This window comes from Taeniopygia guttata, chromosome 1A, assembly GCF_048771995.1.
Source record: "Taeniopygia guttata chromosome 1A, bTaeGut7.mat, whole genome shotgun sequence".
Lineage (NCBI taxonomy): Eukaryota > Metazoa > Chordata > Aves > Passeriformes > Estrildidae > Taeniopygia > Taeniopygia guttata.
Genome location: NC_133025.1, coordinates 61,760,300 through 61,781,308, shown reverse-complemented (window position 1 = coordinate 61,781,308; position 21,009 = coordinate 61,760,300). Strand labels below are relative to the sequence as shown.

General features: G+C 39.6%; 1 protein-coding gene across 1 annotated transcript in view; it reads right to left on the bottom strand.

Moving 5' to 3' along the window:
• The window catches only part of ANO2 (anoctamin 2), a 123,800-nt gene that overhangs the window by 66,883 nt on the left and 35,908 nt on the right, over positions 1 to 21,009 (bottom strand). Inside the window, exons 10-12 of the mRNA XM_030263859.4 lie at positions 20,032 to 20,096; positions 5,875 to 6,009; positions 2,859 to 3,019 (exon numbers count right to left, since the gene is read on the bottom strand). Coding sequence (XP_030119719.4) covers positions 2,859 to 3,019; positions 5,875 to 6,009; positions 20,032 to 20,096 — 361 coding nt within the window. The remainder of the gene's footprint in view (positions 1 to 2,858; positions 3,020 to 5,874; positions 6,010 to 20,031; positions 20,097 to 21,009) is intronic.

Below are 21,009 nucleotides of genomic sequence, written 5' to 3'. Positions count from 1 at the left end.
GTGAAAATAACCTGCCTCTACAAGTCATAATCTACTCCAACAGTTAGCTGCAAATATTTTCTTCACAGGTATCATCATATAAGAAATAAATATAATTTAAAAATAGGACTGGTAGCACATGGAAAGCAAATCTAGATATTAAGCAACAAAGTTGCTATCTGTGTTCCTCCCCTACAGAAGAAAGAACATATATAAAAGCTATATTTAGCATGGTTTGAAAACTCAAGGGTTTTTAGATATCCTAAATACAAAAACATTTGGTTATTTTATAGGGTGCTATTACTCATTCCATTCTTTCCTGTTATACAAAAAACTCAGTTCCACATTTAGCTCTATGAGAACGTACTTGGCTTGATGCAGCAGCTGCTCTAAAATCAGCACGTCTGCACAGACTTACACCAGCAGAAAAACTAAATTGACAGAGAGGAGGTTTGGATTGGATATTAGGAAGAAATTCTTCCTTGTGAGGTGCTGAGGCCCTGGCACAGGTTTTTCAGAGAAGCTGTGACTGCCTCATTCCTGGAAGTGTCCAAGGCCAGGTTGGATGGGGCTCTGAGCAACCTGGGATAGTGGAAGGTGTCCCTGCACATGGCAGGACAGTTGGAACTGAATGAGCTTTAAGGTCCCTTCCAACCGAAATCATTCTGTGATTCTGTAAAGCTTCTAATAAAGGCACCTGACACTGAAATGCATCACCACAACACCAGTGTCATCAAGCCCAGTCAGCCAGGCATTACTGTGAATATGGACACTTGCAGCAGAGCTGCTGGAATCACAATGACACTTTATGAGGAATCAGGAGCAGCTACTAAAAGCATGATTCCTTTGGAATATTAACCATAGGAAGCCTTCTGCTTTCTGAAGAATGGGAGAAAACAAGCAAGACGAAAGAATTCCTGTGCACGGCACCCTCATGAAATGAAGCTGGCCCAGATCACCTTAGTTTGCCCTTTTAAATACACACCTGGAATAGGTGTGTGTGTGAGCTCTGCCATTCAACAGACTAAGCTACAGCACAGCCTGCAGTAGTAGGGCAGCAAAATTTGGTGTAATCTAATACTTGATAGGAAAGCCGGGCAGAGTTAGTAAAGGCTCCATTATTTCGCTTTGCTGCTTTTTGTGTGTGCCGGCTTCATTTTCTTGAACTGACAAGCTCAGTTATCATGGTCCCAAGAACAGAATTTTCTAATCTGTGGGAAACATTTTTTGAAGGAGGGCTACAGCTGTGAAAGAATTTTGTTATTCTTAAATGGATTTTTTTTAAAGCAGTGCATATGGAACTTTTTGTCCTAGTCTGTTCCATAACAGATTCTACTAATTTTTCTTAGTGCAAGGATATATTAACATTTTCTTTTGCACATTGCATTGCTGATACTAAAATACAATTTTTCTGGATGAGGTTCAGTGGCATTGTCATTTGCATAGATGCCAGTTTACAGTAGAGTTTCTTTGTCAGGAAAATAATATTTTATTTATTTTAAGCCTCACAGCAGCAGGTGACACTTAATCTGCCAGTCTACCCTGTAATCTGAAGTGGTAAAATGAATTATTCTCAGAGTCTATAAATTCATCCTCTTTTTTCCTATTTCTTAGTCATAATTCTCTCTAAGTTTGCTCTATGGCTTCCAGGAACTGGTAAATAAATACTTCTTGCTTCCATGATCTGTTCTGTCTGCAAACTCCTTAAAAACCTTCTGCTGTCCTCACCCAGTGCCAAGCCACCAATCAGTCCCTTCTAAAACAAGCTGTAAAATCTTAATAGGCTTGCAAAGAATAACACACTGGTTGCTGAGGCATGGCTATAATGGAATAACAGATTTGCTCAGTTTCATATTAAGAATGATAATTTCATTTTGGGAACAATGAATAGAGAAACAAAAAAATCATTTTACAGTAGCAATAACACATTTAACTTTCACAATAAACAAGCTCTAGTATAGAGGAGATCATAATACCAGCAATAATTAATTCAGGCACAATACAAATGCTTTTCAGAGCAGAGGTGAGGCCAGAAACAGCAAGACTAATACTGCAATGCATTCATTTATTTGGGATATTTGCCATTAAAGAAAAGCAAGCTTGTTTAAATGGGATATTCTAAAATACATTATAATTAAATTTAAAATAGCCCCATTGCTGTTGGAATCCCATAAAGTTTTGATAAAATTATGTGACTGAATTGTCCCACAAGGTAGTGAGACTATGCTTAAATTAGACCCTTTCAGTTGTCTTCTCCATACCAATCCTCAAATACATTCTGGCTCCAAATGCAGAAGGGGTTAAAAGGGTGTGACATGTTGATGGAAAATAAAGAAGAATTAGCAAAAACATGGCAAAGTTTAGAAGTGCCATTAATGGCACCCTTTCCTCTGTGGAGAAAATGGCCTCAACATGTGCCAGGGAAGGTTCAGGTTGGACACCAGGAAGAATTTCTTCCCATTGGCATTGGAAGGGGCTGCCTAGGAAGGTGGTGGAGTCACCATCATTGGAGATGTTTAATCAACTGAACATGGTACTCAGCGCTCTGGTTTAGTTGACAAGTGGAGATCAACCAAAGGCTGGACTTGGTGATCTTGTAGATCTTTTCCAGACTTGACAACTCTGATTCTAGACACGGCAGAAGAGGAAGAAAGATTCTTTTTTTTCTTCCCTGAACTACACAACTCCATTTATTCCAGAGCTTGCTGTTGACAGTGATATTGCTTTCCCCAGCCTCAACACAGACAGCTCTCCCTGGCCTTCTGCGTATTGCCAGCTTCCAAAAACCACAGGGATCACATTCAATCAAACAGCACTTTGCTATGCTGTAAAGAGCCCAAACATCAAAGGGCACTGTTAGCTTGCAAAGCCATACTCACCCCAGAGAGCCATAAAGATGGAGAAGAAAACCGTGGCAGGGTTGTCAAACAAGTGACTCGCTCGAGCGGTGGCACAGGCAGAGCTGAGGTTCCAGTAATCACAGAACTTGTCACACAGGGGGCACATGGTGAAGGCATTGTGCTGGTCACACATCTCTTTGCTGTGACAGACAAGGGCACAGGGTCATCTGAGTGTCCCAGCTCACAGACTGTGGGTGTGCAGCGCTGATACCCAGCAGAACATCACAGCTATTATGGGCTGTCTGCAATATCTGTGGCCTGTTTTTGCAGAGAGCAGGAGCTGTGTGTTTCCTCCTGTCCCAGATTGAAAGGCAAGATGTATTCCATCACCATCTCTATGGCAGTTGTGTTAAGCGGGCAGTTTTCCTTATCTCTTTCACAACCAATTCTCCCTCAGAGGAGACATCTGCTGATAATGGGACACTGACTATCACTACATGACTGATAAGAACTATAACATCCCATGGTGAGATGCTCTGCTCAGAGGGAGAAGCCAAGAATTCCTACCTGCATATAATCTGGGTTTTTGGGACACCAGACTCAGGCTTTTCTGCTGGATTTCCAGGAGGACTGCAGCCATTCCAATTTGGACAGCTACCAACACCCTGACCAAAAAGAGTGTCAGGTTGTATTCTGACTCTGTCAGTGTTTTTTCTTTAGTATTATTGCATGTATTGTGGGGTTTTTTTTCACTTTTCCTAATAAATTGTATTTCTGACTTGGAGTCTCTCACTGGTTTTGTTTTCAAACCAGAACACCTCAAGGTTCATTGCCATAGATAGTAATTTTTTAAACCCTTATAGGCACCTTACCAACAGGAAAATGATGCAACACTCAACAAGACTGATCACTGCATTGTATTAGTGAGCTAAGGAAGACAACATCACTGAAGATTGAGGTTAACCACACTAAAAAACCAAAATTCAAACACAAAAGTGGAGTTTGCATCTCTGCAGTCAGTTATGTGATTTGATACAAATTAGATTTAAACCACTGAAAAGAAAGATTGAAGTGGTCTCAAAGAAAATTCAGTGCTGTCATCAAAATACACATTTTTTTATTTGGTGGCACAAAAATATGAGAAAAAAGATATTTTACAGATTTTAAATCTTTACTGTAAGGTTGTTATTTTTGATTCTCAGTCTTATTTGCTATGTATGTATTCGGATTCTAAATATCTTTGAAAAAAACATTATTAGTTTCACTTTAACAGGCCAAACATTCTTGTCAGGGCTGAGAATGCTTTCAGTGCTTTCCATGAGGTTTGGATGTGAAAGCCTTTTGTACCTGCACAGTCTTACTTAGGTGAGCTGAGTAGTGCAAAGCTCAAATGTCCTTGCCAGGATCATGAGCTGAGTTGCCACGTTATTTCAATGATAACTGGCATACGGTGATTATGAATGTTCCTATGGACCATCCTGAAAAACATTGTTTTTCCTTATGACTTCAAATGGAAAAAAAAAAAAAAGGACAAATCAAGCTGTATTATGAATATGTTTATATTATATGGCTTGAAAAGCATGCAGGTGTTTCCAGCTTTCACATTGTTACAGTAATTTTCTATTTCAAAAGGCAGCAGAGGGTGCTGCAGATACATCTCATCCATAAATCTCACTGGAGTTTAAATGTTAGCACAAGATTTCACCCTGACAAGCACCAAGATTTATTCAGATCAAGCTAAGAAAACAGACCCTGCCTCAGATGTGGTGCTGTTCATCATTCACTTATCAGTAATCTTGTCCTACTGTAGTGATTTTAAAAACTGTCAATTCAGGGACTGGCATGAGCATGATCAGCATACAAGTACTGCAGTATCCTGTCTCCAGCAGAAGTCAGACACAGACAACAAACAGGAATGATTTTTTTTTTTTCCACTGGGAAGTAGACATTAACACCACGGTGTCACTTTGGCAGTTTCTGTGTGGCATATTCCCATCGAGATGCACAAAACTCATCATTATTTTGTGTCTAGAAGGGGAACACTGTGAAGACTAAATATAGAATCATAGAATGGGTTGAGTCGGAAGAGACATTAAAGATCATCCAGTTCCAACTCCCTGCCATGGGCAAGGACACCTTCCACTATCCCAGGTTGCTCAGAGCCCCATCCAGCCTGGCCTTGGACACTGCCAGGGATGGGGCAGCCACAGCTTCTCTGGGAAACCTGTGCCAGGGCCTCAGCACCCTCACAGGGAACAATTTCTTCTGATATCCAATCCAACCCTGCTCTCTGTCAGTGTGAAGCCATTCCCCCTTGTCCTGTCACCCCAGGCCCATGTCCAGAGTCTCTCTCCATCCTTCCTGTGGGTTCCCTTCAGGCACTGCAAGGCCACAGTGAGGTCACCCCAAAGCCTTCTCCTCTCCAGGCTGAACAATCCCAATTCCCTCAGCCTTTCCTCCCAGCAGAGCTGCTCCATCCCTCTGCTCCCCTTGGTGTCCCTGCTCTGGCCTGGCTCCAGCAGCTCCCTGTTCTTGCTGTGCTGGGATCCCAGGGCTGGATGCAGCCCTGCAGGGGGGTCTCAGCAGAGCGGGGCAGAGGGGCAGAATCACATCCCTTGATCTGCAGACATTTGCTAAGTCTTGTAATTGTTGTTCATCTTACTTGTACAAATGGTCTGATTTTAATGGGAATCGAGTGTTCCAAGAGTCGTGGACACTGTTTGCATTAATTTCAGCGAGTTTTACACAATGACTGATTGAGCAGTGAGCGATATGCACTCATAAAAACCAAATTAATATCTTAGAAAACTAATTTAATACACTGGACTCACTTCACATTTCTGTTTCAGGAAGTGAGACACTGACCAGTCAAATAAATGTGTGCCCTTCAAATACCTCTTCAATGCCCCTGTGTTTGTAATGCTCACAGGGCTGGTAATTATACATCACTGCTCTTCAGACAAGTTAAAACCAGTTATTCTCACTACAAATTAGTAAGAAAAAGCACAGTCTTGTAATTTAAAAACAACAAACCATGGATCATAGATAAGCTTACCTAGGAATGTCACTTTCAATGGTTATACATCCATATAGAAATACAATAATCCCAACTACTGAAGATGGAATGAGGAATTCTGTGTATAAACCCAGCCATGCAAAATAAAGTCCTATCTTTTCTCCAAAATACTTCCTGAAAAGAGGAAAAAAAAGAAGAAAAAGCACATGTTAAGGATATAATTTAAAAATGTGTTTTACAGCTACTAAACAGTCCCAGAAAGTTAAAATACAAATTGTGAAAGATGTGAATGAAAACCCTGAGGTTCTTGAAGACAATAGGAACAAATGAAGGGGATGATTTAGGCATTTGGCAGTTTGGGCTTCTCTGTTCTGACAGTCCTGGATCATTCTCCTGAGCTGAAATTAAGCAGGTATCATTGCAATACATAGTATCTTTTCAAAGACACCTGTGATCTTTGCATCTCTTAAAAGAAGACAGTGACATAGGAGGAAATATTGGAAAATACTTGGCACCTCAGAGGAGCACATTAATTTTTGCCTCTGCAGTACTCCTGGATTCAGTTAGTGAGAGTCATAGAAACAAGATCTATGGGACCATACTGACAACATCCTCTAGCATCTTAAAAGATGACTAATCTGGAACTGCTGCTAAAGGAGGAAAGTTTACTTGCACACTTAGCACTGGCTTTTCAGAAAGAATAATTTTGTCAGGTTAACAGGCCTTGGACAGCTGGTTAGAAAAAACAGTGTCTGCTCTGAGGAACAGCCCACTGCAGATGTTGATAAATAAGTGGTAGAACTCAGCCCAGCATCTGCATGAATCACACTGCAAGAAGTAAACTAAGCATGGATGACCCCCACTGATCATTCCAAAGTACAGTTAGGAGTGATTACAAATATTGCAAAAGTCAAAGAGCTTCATAGAACTCAGGAATTCAACAAAATTTAGATAAAAACCAACAAGGTTAAAAACATTTCACAAGCCAAAGAAGATGAAGCAGTATTGGACAGAAAGCAGCTACAAAGAGAGCACCCAGGGCATGACATGGAGTGTGAGCCAGTGAGACATTTACACTTTGATAGCAGCAAAAAATTAAAATTAATTCATGATGTCATGTCTAATAAAAGAAAGACAACCTCCTCATAAAGGTTGAGCACGATTCCAGTTTGAGATTTAGTCTGACCCCATCTACCTTAAGAAAGTTTTATCCAAGTTCAGCCCCCCAGGTTTACATCATTCCTACTGAAAACTCTTAAAAGAGATTTTTGGAGACCCAAAATGAAATTTTCTACTCCAGAAGTTGGGTCTAAGGGCCAGAAATACCACAGGAGAGATAGGGCAGGAGTGCAGCCATGGCAGAGAACCAGGGGACAGCAGGACAAACCTCCACAGTCACTTCCAGCTCAGATGAAGCGGATAAGGGAAACAACACCGAGGGATTTTTATTACCACAGATCCTGCTGTTGTTCTCACACCATCACAGCTGCAGCTAACTCCACACTTCCAGGCTCTCCCATGGAAAACTGGCAGTGCAAGCTTCTATTTCTATTTTCTAACTCTGCCTATTTCAGTTTTGCCTTCCACGAGTGCTTCTATTTTCTCATGCCTAACCAAACTTCCTTATGCTTTAGAAAGGATGCATGCAATCCTAAAGGGGAAAGCAATACAAAAGCATTTTGAGGAGATACACAGACAACATTATCTTCAATATGAGGGGATGCCACCCAGAAGCTGGGAAATTTCAGGAATCTTCAAGGAAAAGGGTACAGCCCCTACATCTGAGGCTGCAAGGTACCCCAAGCCACAAACTGTATGAATTATCAAACAGCACAAGTGAAATCATCACAGCATGGCTTGAATGCCAATAAGTTAAGATTTGAAGCACCTTGGGACAATGGATTTGAAGAGAACACAAGGAAATACGGCATTATATGATATGGCATATTTTATGAAATTATAAATATTTGTGTTGCAAATACAAACCATATACTGTGGGACTGCCCTCTGACCTGGCACATGCCAGGTAATTTTGGTGGTAATTATAAGAAGAAGTTTTCCTTTATTTTCACATTTGAAAATAAATATATATTTTTAATATACCTGTTTGTTAATATACTGTATACTATGTTATTAGTATAGTTTGTTTAATACACACACTTTAATACACTTTTAAAATATGAAGTGAAAGAAGGAATACTTGATTGAAATATAGAACTAACCAGAAGGCCTAAAGCTTTTCTTCAAGCCTCCTGTGTGAGTCAACAAACAGCCGCAATGATGTTGGAACAGTGCAGAATAGAGGAAAAATCGTCTCCTCTCAAGTTTCCTTCTGGCTGGGGAGTGGCAACCTTAAATTTGACATTAAAGCAGGAAATGGGAGACCAGAGGGAGATTATCCTGATTATATCTTCTTACTGCTTCCTTGTTTGTAGAGGTGGGCAATGGGCACAGTCAGTAATGTGTTTCAAATAGGTCAGAGCAGGCACCAAAAAAACTGTCCACGATCTAAGCTGTTCAAAACTCTCTGTTCCTTTGACAAAGGGCCACAAATTAGCACAGAAAGAGTTCAAATGCCAGCAGCACAAAAGAGTAGCTGATCAGGGCCAGGGAAGTTTATGGCTCAAGAGGCTTGCCCTCAGATCTTTAAGGCTTCCAGTGATAAATGTGACCTATAGCCTATAAAGCGAAAGATTGCTATTTGTATCCACACCAAAAGAAAGTGAGAAGAGCTCAACATTGAGCTGGAAGTATGGAAAAAATGCAGTTATCAAGAAGAAAACTGCACTGTGTTTTGTGACTTAACTGTTTTGAAAAACGAAAATAATTAAGATGCTGTGCCCAAGCTCAGTCCACCAATGTGCCAGAAAGTGAAATAATCTAAGGAGAAGCAATGACAGAGCTTGGAAACATAATGAACAATTTCGATATGAGTTAATCAAGTCAGAAGAACACAGGACATAGACATGTCCTTTCTTTGACACACCCCAAGAACTCTTCTCTGGCTCCTCTGAATAGCAGTCAAGGCTCTGCAAACACCTGTGACCCCCTGTACCAACATCTACTGCAGCTGCTGCTGGATTCAGTAGTAAATTAACAGAGGGAAAATGTATGCTTCAAGGGTAGAGGAAGATGCAAGTCAAAAAAAAGTATTTTTACAAGTTTTTATATATTTACACCAAGAACTTGGCATGTTCTCTCATCTACATAGAAAACCAGTCTGATTTTATTATCCTATAGGAATTATCTATGATTTATGGGCATGGCAGAAGAGGAGAACTGAGACCAGAGTCTTGCCCTACCTCAGTAGCTAATTCACATCTGCCTCACATATATCCAAGCAAAGCCAAGGACTAATCCTTTCCAAAGTGTGCTCATGGATACTGCAGAAAATTCACCAAAAAAGTGTGCCCCTGCCATTGTGTGAACTTTATTTCTGCATTAGGGAAATGCCCCTTTATAGGCACATACTCCATGGAGGCAGGGGTTATTTCCAAACTAAAGGGCAAAATGGCTTTGATAAAAGAATGTGTACTGCTCCTGTCAGGAGCAGCACCCAAGGCTTTTGTTCTGTCTGTTGATCCATTATAAAGTCAAATTTTGTGCCTTTCATTTTAGAGGACTTTATAAAGGCTGGTTAAATGGCCACCTACCAAGTACTGAGTTCTCATGAACAAGAATCATGTCTTTAAGGAAAGATTTGATCAAATTACCCGTAACTCCTGAACAAGCTGAGCAAGTGCTGCTCTTCCAGCAGATTATCAGAAACAGCATTTAAAAACTCCCAACAGCAGCAGCAACAACAACCACCTGTAGAAAGTGTATTCCCTCCCAGAATTAGAAGTGTTGAGAAGGCCACAGAAGAAATGTGGGCTCAGTTCCTTCTGCTTCGCCCATATAACACTTGAACCAGACATCTGTAATGCACTTTGGTCTGTCTGGTTGCAAAACCAACATCAAACAGAATAACTGATTATTAAACCCTCTGCTCGCACGTTGGTCACAGTGCTGCCGTGCCAAGTTGTGCAATTTATAAATAGACTAAGGTTTGGGGAAGGGGGGAGAAAGAGAGAAGGGAAAAAAAAAAAACCTTCAGTTTTGACTCTCTGAAAACAAGTGTGGGTACCTGGAATGTGAATAAAGCATGTGGTGCGTGACACACGCTGGAAAGAACTCTGGAGACGTTCAGGAACAAAGCTAAAAAAGCGAGAAAAAGGCGCTGTGGACACTGAGTCACCTAACTGGGAAATGTGTGCAGAATCCTTCAGTTTTTAAATTTCCATAGCCCACTCTAGGCCAGCTGTCACTTCATGTCTCCATTTCATTCCAACATCCCTTTGGTGGAGGAGTAGTTCAGATGCAATAGCTTTTATGCAAAATAAAACTGATTTACAGCTGCCTCTAGGGGAGGTTTCCACTGGGCAAATGGTCAACCAAGTCACACATTTTACTGATGCCTTCAAAATAAACTTATTTGCACAGTTTGGGGGTGAAATTCTGGTGTTTCTGCTGTTGGGGAGAAGGACAAGCAGTTTAGTTTCATGTCAGAACATCTTTACTGCCAAGGCTAGTTTGAAACTTTCTTTCCCTGTCCAGGTGCACATTCCCTCTCTGGCCCACAGCAACAGCCCCCAGAACACAATTTATTCCTTCAGGGGTTCTGCAACCAGAAGAAAATCTACCATTACGCTGCAGGTAGAACTGTGACTACCCTTAGAAAGTGAGAAGCAATTTCTAGCACATGGTAAGTTCAGAACACAGGTATTTCCTTTGATTCTGAGATAATAGTTCCCACCATAGAAAGTTTCTATCTCAAAACTGCCGACTTCTTTCAGAAACACTGCTGGAGTATAGAGAAAGCCCCAGTCACTACGAGACAATCAGGAACACTGCTGAGCACCCCAAGATTACACTCCAAGTAGAGCTGTCTATGTCCAAACTTTTCTGGATTTGCCATTCTTTCTTTGCTTGAAAATTTTCTCAGGGCAAGATTCAAGCATTTATTACAACCATCTGGGACACCTGGGTGGAATTATCACTCAGCAGCAGCATTGAGGCTGCTGTGCATCCAGAGATCTTGGAGATTTCCACCAGGGTTGTGCCTGACAGCACATATTCCATCCAGGCAGTCTCAAGAAGGAACATATCAGTGCTAAATCCAGATACACGGAGAGTGCAACAAATGGAGCAACAGGGAAGCCAAGAAAAGATTCTGGCAGAAGACAATGACCCTTGGAACAATGTGCCAAGGGACTGAAAAACTTTTTTAATTAAAATTTTAAGAGGGGGGAAAAAATAACAACTACAGAAGCTAAGATAAATTTCAATGCATCTGAGTTTGAGGTAGGAAAGGAAATGTCCTTTAGAAAGGCCAGCTGATTCTCCATACAGAAAACAAAGAAAGGAGACTTTGTTCAAGGTAAAAGCACTTTTTTCTCCCCAATACTGGATATAAAAATCAATAACGTCCAGTAGAGAGTAATTAAAAGCGTGTTTTTGAATGGAGTTTAGGACCTGACCCTTTTCTCCTGAAAACAGAATGAAGAAATATGCCACCACAGCCATTTAATCAAGCCTTTGTCATTAAAGTTCTTGTTTGAAAACATTACCTAACATATTTGCCATGTCCTCCAATGGTACAAAAGTTTGAAGTCAAACTTACCTAAATTAGAGATATATTTATCTTTCAAGGCACTGTGGAATTTTAATTGCAATTCCTTATAGGAGAAAAAAAAATCCACTACAAAAATATTGCAACTCCATGAAGAACAGATGGAGAACAAAAATTGCAAATTTTACTTAGAGGTAAAATTATGTTTTTCCCTAACTTTTTTTGCTCTTAAGAAAAATTACTCTTCAGCAGAGTAACAGGGAGAAGCTGATGTTGTGGAAGGGGATATTCAAATTCTCAAATTCTAGTGTATTCAACAACCCAGGGAAATATTATTATTAATAATAATATTAATAACTGTTGATAATAATTAATAATAAGTCAGGATTTGTGTACTAAATGCAATTTAAAATGGCAGAAGGCCAAACCTTATCTTGAAAAGAAATAAAAATAGGACAAACCACTCCCTAAGCCTCACAGATTCACAAACCCTAGGCTTCCATTCCAAGAAATTGTCAGAATACAGCTGAAAGTGCATAGCTTGTGGTGACGGATTATAAACTGAAAAAAAGCCTTTGTTTACTGACTGCAGGAGAAAGAACAATAGAGGCATAATAAGTAGACATGTAATGTGACTGAGACAGAAATTAAGGCTGACAACTGCCAAATGGATAAGCAAACAACACGATGCTGGGTAGTGAGCAGCACTGTAATTGCATTCTCCTCTGTTCCAGGACAATACAAAACTTCAGAACAGCTTTGAAAGGATTAAGTGCCTGATTATATTACTCTGTTGATGTTTCCTGTCATGTGCTTAGTGTAAAAAAGTTCTAAATGTCCCTGAGCCTGCAGAAGCTACAGCACACCTTACTCAGGAAAGGCATTTTCAACAGGAGCAATGCAGTGCTTTGTCTGTCACATCCAAGAATTCATGCATAAGACAACCCATGGACACTCTGCCTCTCCTCACCTTTCTTCAATTAATTCTCTTTATTTAGCATTTTTTAAAAAGTCAGCAACCTTCCCAACCTGGAAAATTAAAAATCCATGGCTACCTGAGGCTAATTCAAAGCTAATGAAAGTCGATCAGAGCTTACCTGTGAGGAAGGAAGTTTCATTTTATAAACAACTCAGGGCACCTAGTGACACTCTATATAAGAAGGAATTCATTCAGTTATACAGATAATACTTTCTCTATAAGAAACAAATACAAATAAGGAGAAACCTGTATCATATGAATCAGCTTTTCTTTTGGACTTTCTTTTAGGAAAGGAGGTTACTTAGTCTTTTACTTACTATTTTGTTTTAGTACCTATTACAACTTGCTTTTCTGCCCTTTTATACTTGAACAAATGTGAGGTTATTGCATCTCATCACTTCCCTAATTGCCAGTTTCCACAAGATAATTTGCATGAATTTATTAATCTCATTTAAAAAGAGTTTGAACCTCAAATACTGGCATCTTTTCCTAAATATCTTTCATTTATAATAACTAATATTTCATGAGAGTTTTCTTGCTTTTCAAGTTAATATAGCTTACCCTTACTGCAGCCTAAATTCATTTCATGTTTTTATTTTAATAAGTAGGTCCTTGTTAGTGCTTGCAGAGTGCTACTGCTGTCAGATAGACACCATCTGGTGGCTAATAAACAGATGTATAATTTCCAATTAAAACAAGTATAAAAAATTATCTTTCAGTCACCTTGGTGGAAGAGGATTTGGTCAGGGAATACTGCAGCAAACTGGATGTTGATATGTCCACAGGTGCTGATGGGATGCACCCACGGGGGCTGAGGGAGCTGGCAGATGTCATTGCAAGGCAGCTCTTGGTAACCTTTGATTCATGGTGGCAACTGGGAGAAGTGCCCAAAAGCTGGAGGAAAACAGATGTGACCCCCATTTTCAGGAAGGGCAAGAAGAAGGACTTATGGACTACAGGGTCATCTACCTCACTCTCATTTGTGCCCATCACCTCTTGCCACAGCACACAGCTGAGAAGAGCCTGGTTCTGTCCTTGTCTTACTCCCTGCTCAATATGACTTAAAAATCTTACATTTTCTGTTCTCTGTACTGACTGTGGAAGTTCACAGATTTGCCATATCGAAAGCTTTCCTTAAGCTTGTGTTTTCTGTGTATAATTTTTATGTGGTGCCCAGTCTTGATCTCTTCCCTTGTAGAGACAAGTTACTGGATCAGACAAAGCCATGGCCTGTCCTAATATAATTAATGGACAGAGAGGATCCTCATACAAAAGATCTGAGCATGGGGGAATACTCTTAAACCAGAAATGGGTTGGTCCTGACCCCTGGTCAGCACTCAGGAGCCAGAAAAGACCTTTCTCTCAGCCCAGTAAGCCACAGCCAGAAACTTCTACAGAGATTAAGACATTAAGAGCATCTCTACAGGAAAGATAAGTAGACCTGTAGCCACACAAATACAGCAGCTGTTTTCTGCTCCCTGCAGTTCCCAGCCACACACCCCTCTAGATTCCTACAAATATTCACATGCAGGTAAATAGCTAAATGTGCACGACTTCTGTTTCTAAATGTGGCCTCTCATCTCTGTCTTTTTTTTTTTTCCTCCAGTTTGAAAGAACAAATTTCCATTTCCTATTAAAACACACTGATGTCACCTCCAAAGACATCACCTCTTTTGGGTGGGACCTGTCAGTCATGTCCATTCAAAAATGTAACTTTTTGGCTGTGAAATTTAGGTATCATTCAGGCACTATTGAACTTAGCTTGAGAAAGCTCCTAACACAAATAAAACTGAATTCTAGTTGCCTGAAAAACTCCACAGTCAAAGTGGGACACCCTAGGATGTTGTGAAGCACCCTCAGTCATCAGAGACTTGATCTGCAGTCCTTATGCAGGTATACACATCTTCTGCTGTATCTAGCTTTTGAAAATCCCACTGCAGGAGGAATCTGGGTGGTAATGAGGATCCTACTGCTTGGACAGTTGTCAGAAGCCTGGGAATTATGTTTATCAGAAAGCAGGGATCTGTTTTTCCTCACCGCTACAATCCAAGCCTACCGGTTTAAAATTCCATCTCTCATACAAGCAACAATAAATAAGCCCAAGGCCTTGCCAAAAGAGACAGAGAGAAGCACTTCCTACAGGACTGGCAAAGTCTGTGAAATGCAGAGCTGTAAGTAAATCATCTCACTCCAGTCACAGGCCTGCATCCAGCAGAATAATTCAACACAAATTCCCTGGTGATTTATGCACCACGAGCAAAACCCCTGTGCTTTGCAATAAACAATGGCTGGAGCACTTGGGTAGGGCCTGTGATGAGAAGTTCCAGTGAGGGGAGGGAAAACCCCATAAAACTCAGCTGAAAATGCTGCCCTAGCATCAAACTCCTAAAATGCAACCATTTTTATGCATGTATGGCATGATAATAAAGGCCATTCATAAATAAACTGGGGTTGTGGGCTGTAATGAGGTCGTGGAAAGGGAAAGAGATATAATTATGGGGAATATGTTGATTTTTCACCAGCTCAGACTCTGCTTCAGAGTCCCACATGCTTCTGGCCCCCTCCAGGAAGCTCAGTGCTTCTGGCAGGAGAGACATCAAGGATGAGTGGATGCTGGCACAGCACTTCCTCCTGCACCTGGAGCTTTAATGAACTGCAAGCTGAACCGATCTCATGTCGGGAAGGAATCTTCACTGTAGAGATTCTTGGAACTATAAAAAGATGTTGGCCTCAAAGTGCAGTAGGGTTACAGCAGAAGATATGCTCAGATTATTGCCTCAGGCCTGAGCTTGGCAGAGTTTTGGAAAGGAGCTGGATGGACAGGTGCCAAAGATATACTGGTAGATCTCATGGGCATTTTCCTACTTAGTGTTGTGTTTGCTCAATTTCTGCACTTTCCCAGGCTTAAAGCTGTTATCTCTTTTTCCTAACACAGAATTCCTTGCAGGCAGCCTCAGCATCTCTGTGAGCATCAAATATTTGCCTGCTACAGACAGTCAGGGAAGAGTTGCAGGCAGACAGTGCATCAGAGAGAGAGTTTTTCAGTCCCTCTGAGATAATCAGATGCTACAGAGGTGTTTCTGCCAAAGTGGCTCCATTCCACAAAAAAAAAAAAAAAAAAAAAAAAAAAAAAAAAAAAAGGAATATTTGGTGAGATTAATTCACAATAATAACAGAGGAGGGACAGAGAAGCTGAGAAATTAAAGCATACAAAAGAATCACTACTTTGAGAATCAATAGCCCCAAAGTTATAATAAGCAGTGACTGAAAAACGTTTCCTCTGGGACTGGGCATCACAAACTTTACTTTCAAGTCCTGAGAATTCTACATTATGTGGAGCAAAAAAAGCTTTAAGATGTAACTGCAAATCATGGTGGTGAATGAAGAAGTTACTTGTTCAGCATTGTGCAGGATAGAAGGGCTCAGCTGGGGCAAGCTGTACAACAAATTGATTAACCACATTTTTGCAAAGGAAGAAACACCTATCTTTAAAGACAATAAAAACAACATTTTAGCAGAACTGCCCTATTCTTATTTTATCTTTCTTTTAAAACTACCCTAAGTAGGGTAAGCAGATACATCCACGTTTTGTTTTTTTTTTGGCGAAGATTAATTAAACAAAGCAAAATGTCAGAAGGCAAACCGGTATTGACAATTTGGGTGCCTGATTGCTTACACTGAGTGCTGTCCTATGCAGACCCCAAGGCACTCAAAGAGAAGGCAACAGCTTCCAGAGCTGAGATGGTCAAACTTTGGATCACAGGTCTGTCACAGCTTTAAAAACTGCCAGGAGAAGCAAGCTCCAGGCTTTAGAAACACAGCATTCATGGCAGGAACAGGGGGGGACTGGTGATGCTCAGTCAAGTTCAGGTTCAACATGGGTACACCACAATGAAAGGCCAGAATTCATTACACACCGAGGTGAAACAATTTTCCATACCTAAGGAAAACAGAGTTAAAGATAGGAAGGAGGGAATATATTAGCTAGACAGTTTGACTAACAGAAACTCCGGAGTTTTGATTTATGTTCTATACACTATAAATAATATTTTAGTTCACACGCTTTCCTACCTGCTCCTGCAAAAAGAGTTCTTGTATACATAGTCTCAATTTTACATGTCTTCCCAGTCTCAGGCTTTACAGCAAGAGGCATTTGGAGCTTTGAAAGTAATCTAGCTATAGATAATGTACCTGGTTAGCTACTAAGAAATTTGGTGAAGTTCTAGAAATGGGAAATAGAAATTAACATATGAAAAACCGTTAGAAAATGATTTGGGGCCTATAGAAGCAGTGATATTAAAATAAGCTCCAAATCAATTAGAAATGAGCCAACTTTGCTTCATTTTCCTGGGGTAAGGTAATCTTATATTAATAGGTCAAGAGATTAAAAGGTGACATCCTCTCTAAAAGGATGGTCTGCTCCTGGAATTTCAGTTCCTACTTGGTCTTCCAGCTGTAGGTGCTTCAAGATGCCCATTAAGAAGAAAATGTGCCAGTTTTCCATGCATTAAGGTTTTGTCCCCAAAGGAAAACCACATCTTTGTGACATCGTAACCTTAGATTACTCCCTTCATCTGTCATTTAGAACTCCAAAGCTACAGATGTTTTTATAGCATATTTTTTATATTACAGTGCAAGGATTGAGAGGAATTACTGTCACATAAGAGAAACTCCTCTCTAGTGAAAATCAATGCTTAAATTAGGATGTCAGAAAAGGTGTGTTACAACAGACAGATCTCCAGAGATCTGCACATTCTAAAACTGCAGTTTTCATTTTCTACTTTTTAATATATCCCTCAGGCCTTCCTGAGATGACTAAGGTCCAGGGCTTTTCATTCTTCATTTTCAGTAATTTTAGCCTAAGATATCTGCTAGCAAATAATTCATTATTTCTTTCTCAAATAACTGTTTATAATCCTCTTCACATGAGTACAAAAGAAACAAACAAAAAAAAAATTGAAATTCATTCTTGGACATTCATACACTTTTGAAAATAAAGCACTGCATTAGGCAGACTGTGTTTCAAACAATGCGTTTTTATATCTGGATGCACACTGAGAGATGAGGTGTTGTAACATCTTACAAATCAAACTTCAATTCACACTGTATTACTTGCACAATCTGCACTATATATTTCCTTAAAGTCTTTAACTGAAATTGTTCTGCTGTAGAATAGAAATATGTGACACGCACTGTGTTCTTATTTGGTGAAGCCTCCCTTATTCGCAGCTGCATTTCCTTGACAAAAAAAATGTGCTCTTTCTTATAGCCCAAAGCAGCCCACAAAGCCAGAGAAGGATATTTTTACAGATTAAGAGACAGGAGTGAATGGAATTGTTGGTGAATATTATAATGGCCCTTTATTTCCTTTTGTTATTAAGAACTTTAAAATTTTCCAAGACTGACTGCGGCGTTAAATTCCCTGAGGATTAGAGATGTTAGAAGAGAATCCCCAGGCTGTATCAAGAGTGAGCATAATAACTACATGGTTCCTGTCTTTGGTGTACAATCAGCTGGGAACTGGCACAACTGTGTGGTCAGAAGGAAGGTCCTAAAGCATCAGGAATAACCTATAATAATTATACAGTGCCACATCTAATCTTCCAGCATAGACACTTGAGTTAAAGAATGGCTTTAAGTTTGCAGTCCTACTGAATAAGAGTGAAACAGTAATAGTTAAATATATGTTGCAAGCTGGATTTGAAAATTAGCAGCACACTTCAACAGAGCTAATGCATTTGAAAACACCAGGCAGGAAAGGCTTTGAGTAAAAAGGAAGATAAATGCTGCTTCAGCTGTCCATCAAAGCCTGAATTTAAATTTAAGTTACACAAGGAAAAAAAAAAAAAAAAGTTGAGTATAATCTAAGCAGTCTAAGAAAGGAGGGTCACAGTAAATTACCAAAAAACACACAGTGTGACTGATGTCTGCCAAGGGAATAAGTATCCACATCAAGGCTGAGCTCAGATACCCCATGGCACAAAAGTGAAATCCACTTCACCAGCAGGAAGAGAGGGGTGGCCATTCTCCAGGTACATCTACACTAAAGCTCTAACATTACCCAGGAAATAAAAACCACATTTATTTTAGTGGCAACAGTCAAACTTGCAGTCAAGCAAAATATGGAAGATAAAAGCAAGAAAAGTCATCTCTGAGAACAGACAATCAATTGCATATGTCTGGTCTCCTTTTTGTTTCTCACAGAAGTTTAAACCACAGGATTTCTATGAAATCATATCAGCACAGTGAAACATTATAATGGAGACAGCAAAATACAAATGAAGATGGAGTGCAAGCATATGTACCTCTATTTTTAACTCAGCTAAGCTGTCAGGTCTGCTAGAACTTGAGAATTCCTCTAGCCAGTCACAGTTTCATTTAACACTGGTAATATTTACTAACAACACAGCAGGTGCTGTAATCTCATTCTGAGCTTACCTGTTCCATACAGGAGCTTGTCCCACAGTAACTGCCATACTAAAGCTACATAAATTTTGCACAAAACTTTTGAAACAAAAAAAGGTAGACATTTCAAAGCCTTGCAGAACCTTAGTAGGGTTTGATGGTCTCACTTCCACTTGCCAGTTCGCAACATCTTGTTCCCAATCAGGAGCAATTCCTCTCACATTAAAAGCTAGTGCTTTACTCTTTGAAAAATTACGTGCAGTACTTCAGCTTTAACTCAAAATATAGCAAAATATTTTACAAAGCTTATTGGTTATCCATATTACCAACAGCAGCTTTTGCAGGCAATCACATAGGGGTAGATCATACAATAAAAAAAATGGTCTTTTGGTTATTCAAAAGACAAATGGTAAGAACCGTCATCTTTCTTGTACATACAAATTATTTTAAAACAGATATTTGCTGATTTTTTTTCTATTTCTTAATATCTTAGTTCATTTCGTCCGAGGTAGACATCTTATAAAATAATATTTCTAGTTAGCTGTTTACTCCATTTTTTTTTCTTTACTGGGTACTTATAGTAGAAACAAAATACGATACAACAAAAATTGTTTTGCTTTGGCTTTCTTTTAGTTATTGTAGGAAATCCTTAAAAGTGATGACTGGTTTGTTTTGTCTTATTTTAGAGCCAACTTCTTCCATGTTTGTAAAGAAAAATTTATAAATATACAAAAAAAACCCTACTGGGAACACATATGGATGTGTTCAGATGAATAAAACTTGTAAAACCAGGAGTAAAAAACTCACATCCATCTCAAAACTGTCAAATACTTTCACACTGATTCATGATGTGAACACCAGCTTCTGATTATTCACCAGATTTTGTGAACCATACCCTCCAATAAAGATTTACCAATGTAAATCGCAATTCCTCTCCTTTGAAAAAATCAATACATAAAAGACCCCAAAAACAAGTATGACATTCTTCCAGGAATAAGCACTATCCAAAAGCATAGGTAACAATGGTTGAATGGATTTTTGTTATAGTAAATTATTATCAGAGCCACAAAAAAAGCAGTGAGGACATTATTTCCAATGTTCTGATCAATCCAAGATTTCATTTGCTGAAGTAAGTGGAAATGAATTAATCTGCATCACCTCAGAGAAAGGCCCCTTGGTGTTTTATACAAGTCCACGTTACCTTATGAGATCAATAGGCTGAAACTTGTAAAACGCTCCATATCTTGCCCATTCTTGATACAGCAACTAAAGAATGAAAAAAAAAAAAACAAAAAACAAAAAAAAAACAAAAGCAAAAAAAAAAAAGTCTGAAAATTATCTTGAAACAAGTTACCCCCTTCTGTTTTTACAAACATCTTCTAAGAGTTAAAAATATTTGCTGCACTCCTGGGGCTGCTAAACCCACCAGTGCCCATGGAAAAGCCACTTTTGTCTCCATCCCCATGGGGACATCACACAAGGCCACGTCTGCTGTTGGACATGCAGATTCCCCCACAACTTACAGAGAGCTCAAAGGGAGGACCAGCTTCTACAGAAACTTCTTGCAGCTGGAACAGGGATAAAAGAAAACCTTGCAGGACCCTGGGTAGGTTGACCATGACACGCTCAACTACAAGAGGCAAAGAATTTGGGATGGTCTTGCTTATTCCCTCTTTCATTCTCATGATTTATGTGACACAACCTCACTAAAGAGGATTGTCCTGGCTGCCATAAGGATATTTTCATATGAATATTTGTTCTTGCCTATTCAAAATCGCCCCTTGCTATTATCCCCAGGCACTACCTACAAAATTTTATCTATTGCCATAAATAATCATACTAATAAATGCATTCACTCATACAGAAGAAGAAAGTTAAAACTATTACATTCCTAAAACTCCCCAAAGGCTGCTTTGAACACAGCTACAGAATGGAATTTGAAGAGCAAAAAGAAATTCTGTCTAAAATAGCATTCCATTCAGGAACAGGTACTTTTTCTAAGTCTATAGGAATTTTCTAATCTGCTTCTAATAACAGGGATGCTGTTCTAGCATATGACAACAGTGGATTTCCCAGGTGGGTTACAAAGCCCTCATGGATTTTTTTAATGTCAAACATAGAGACAGCAATGAAGGGTTACAAATTGCCAGTGGGCCAGAAACTTAAAGACTAAACTAGT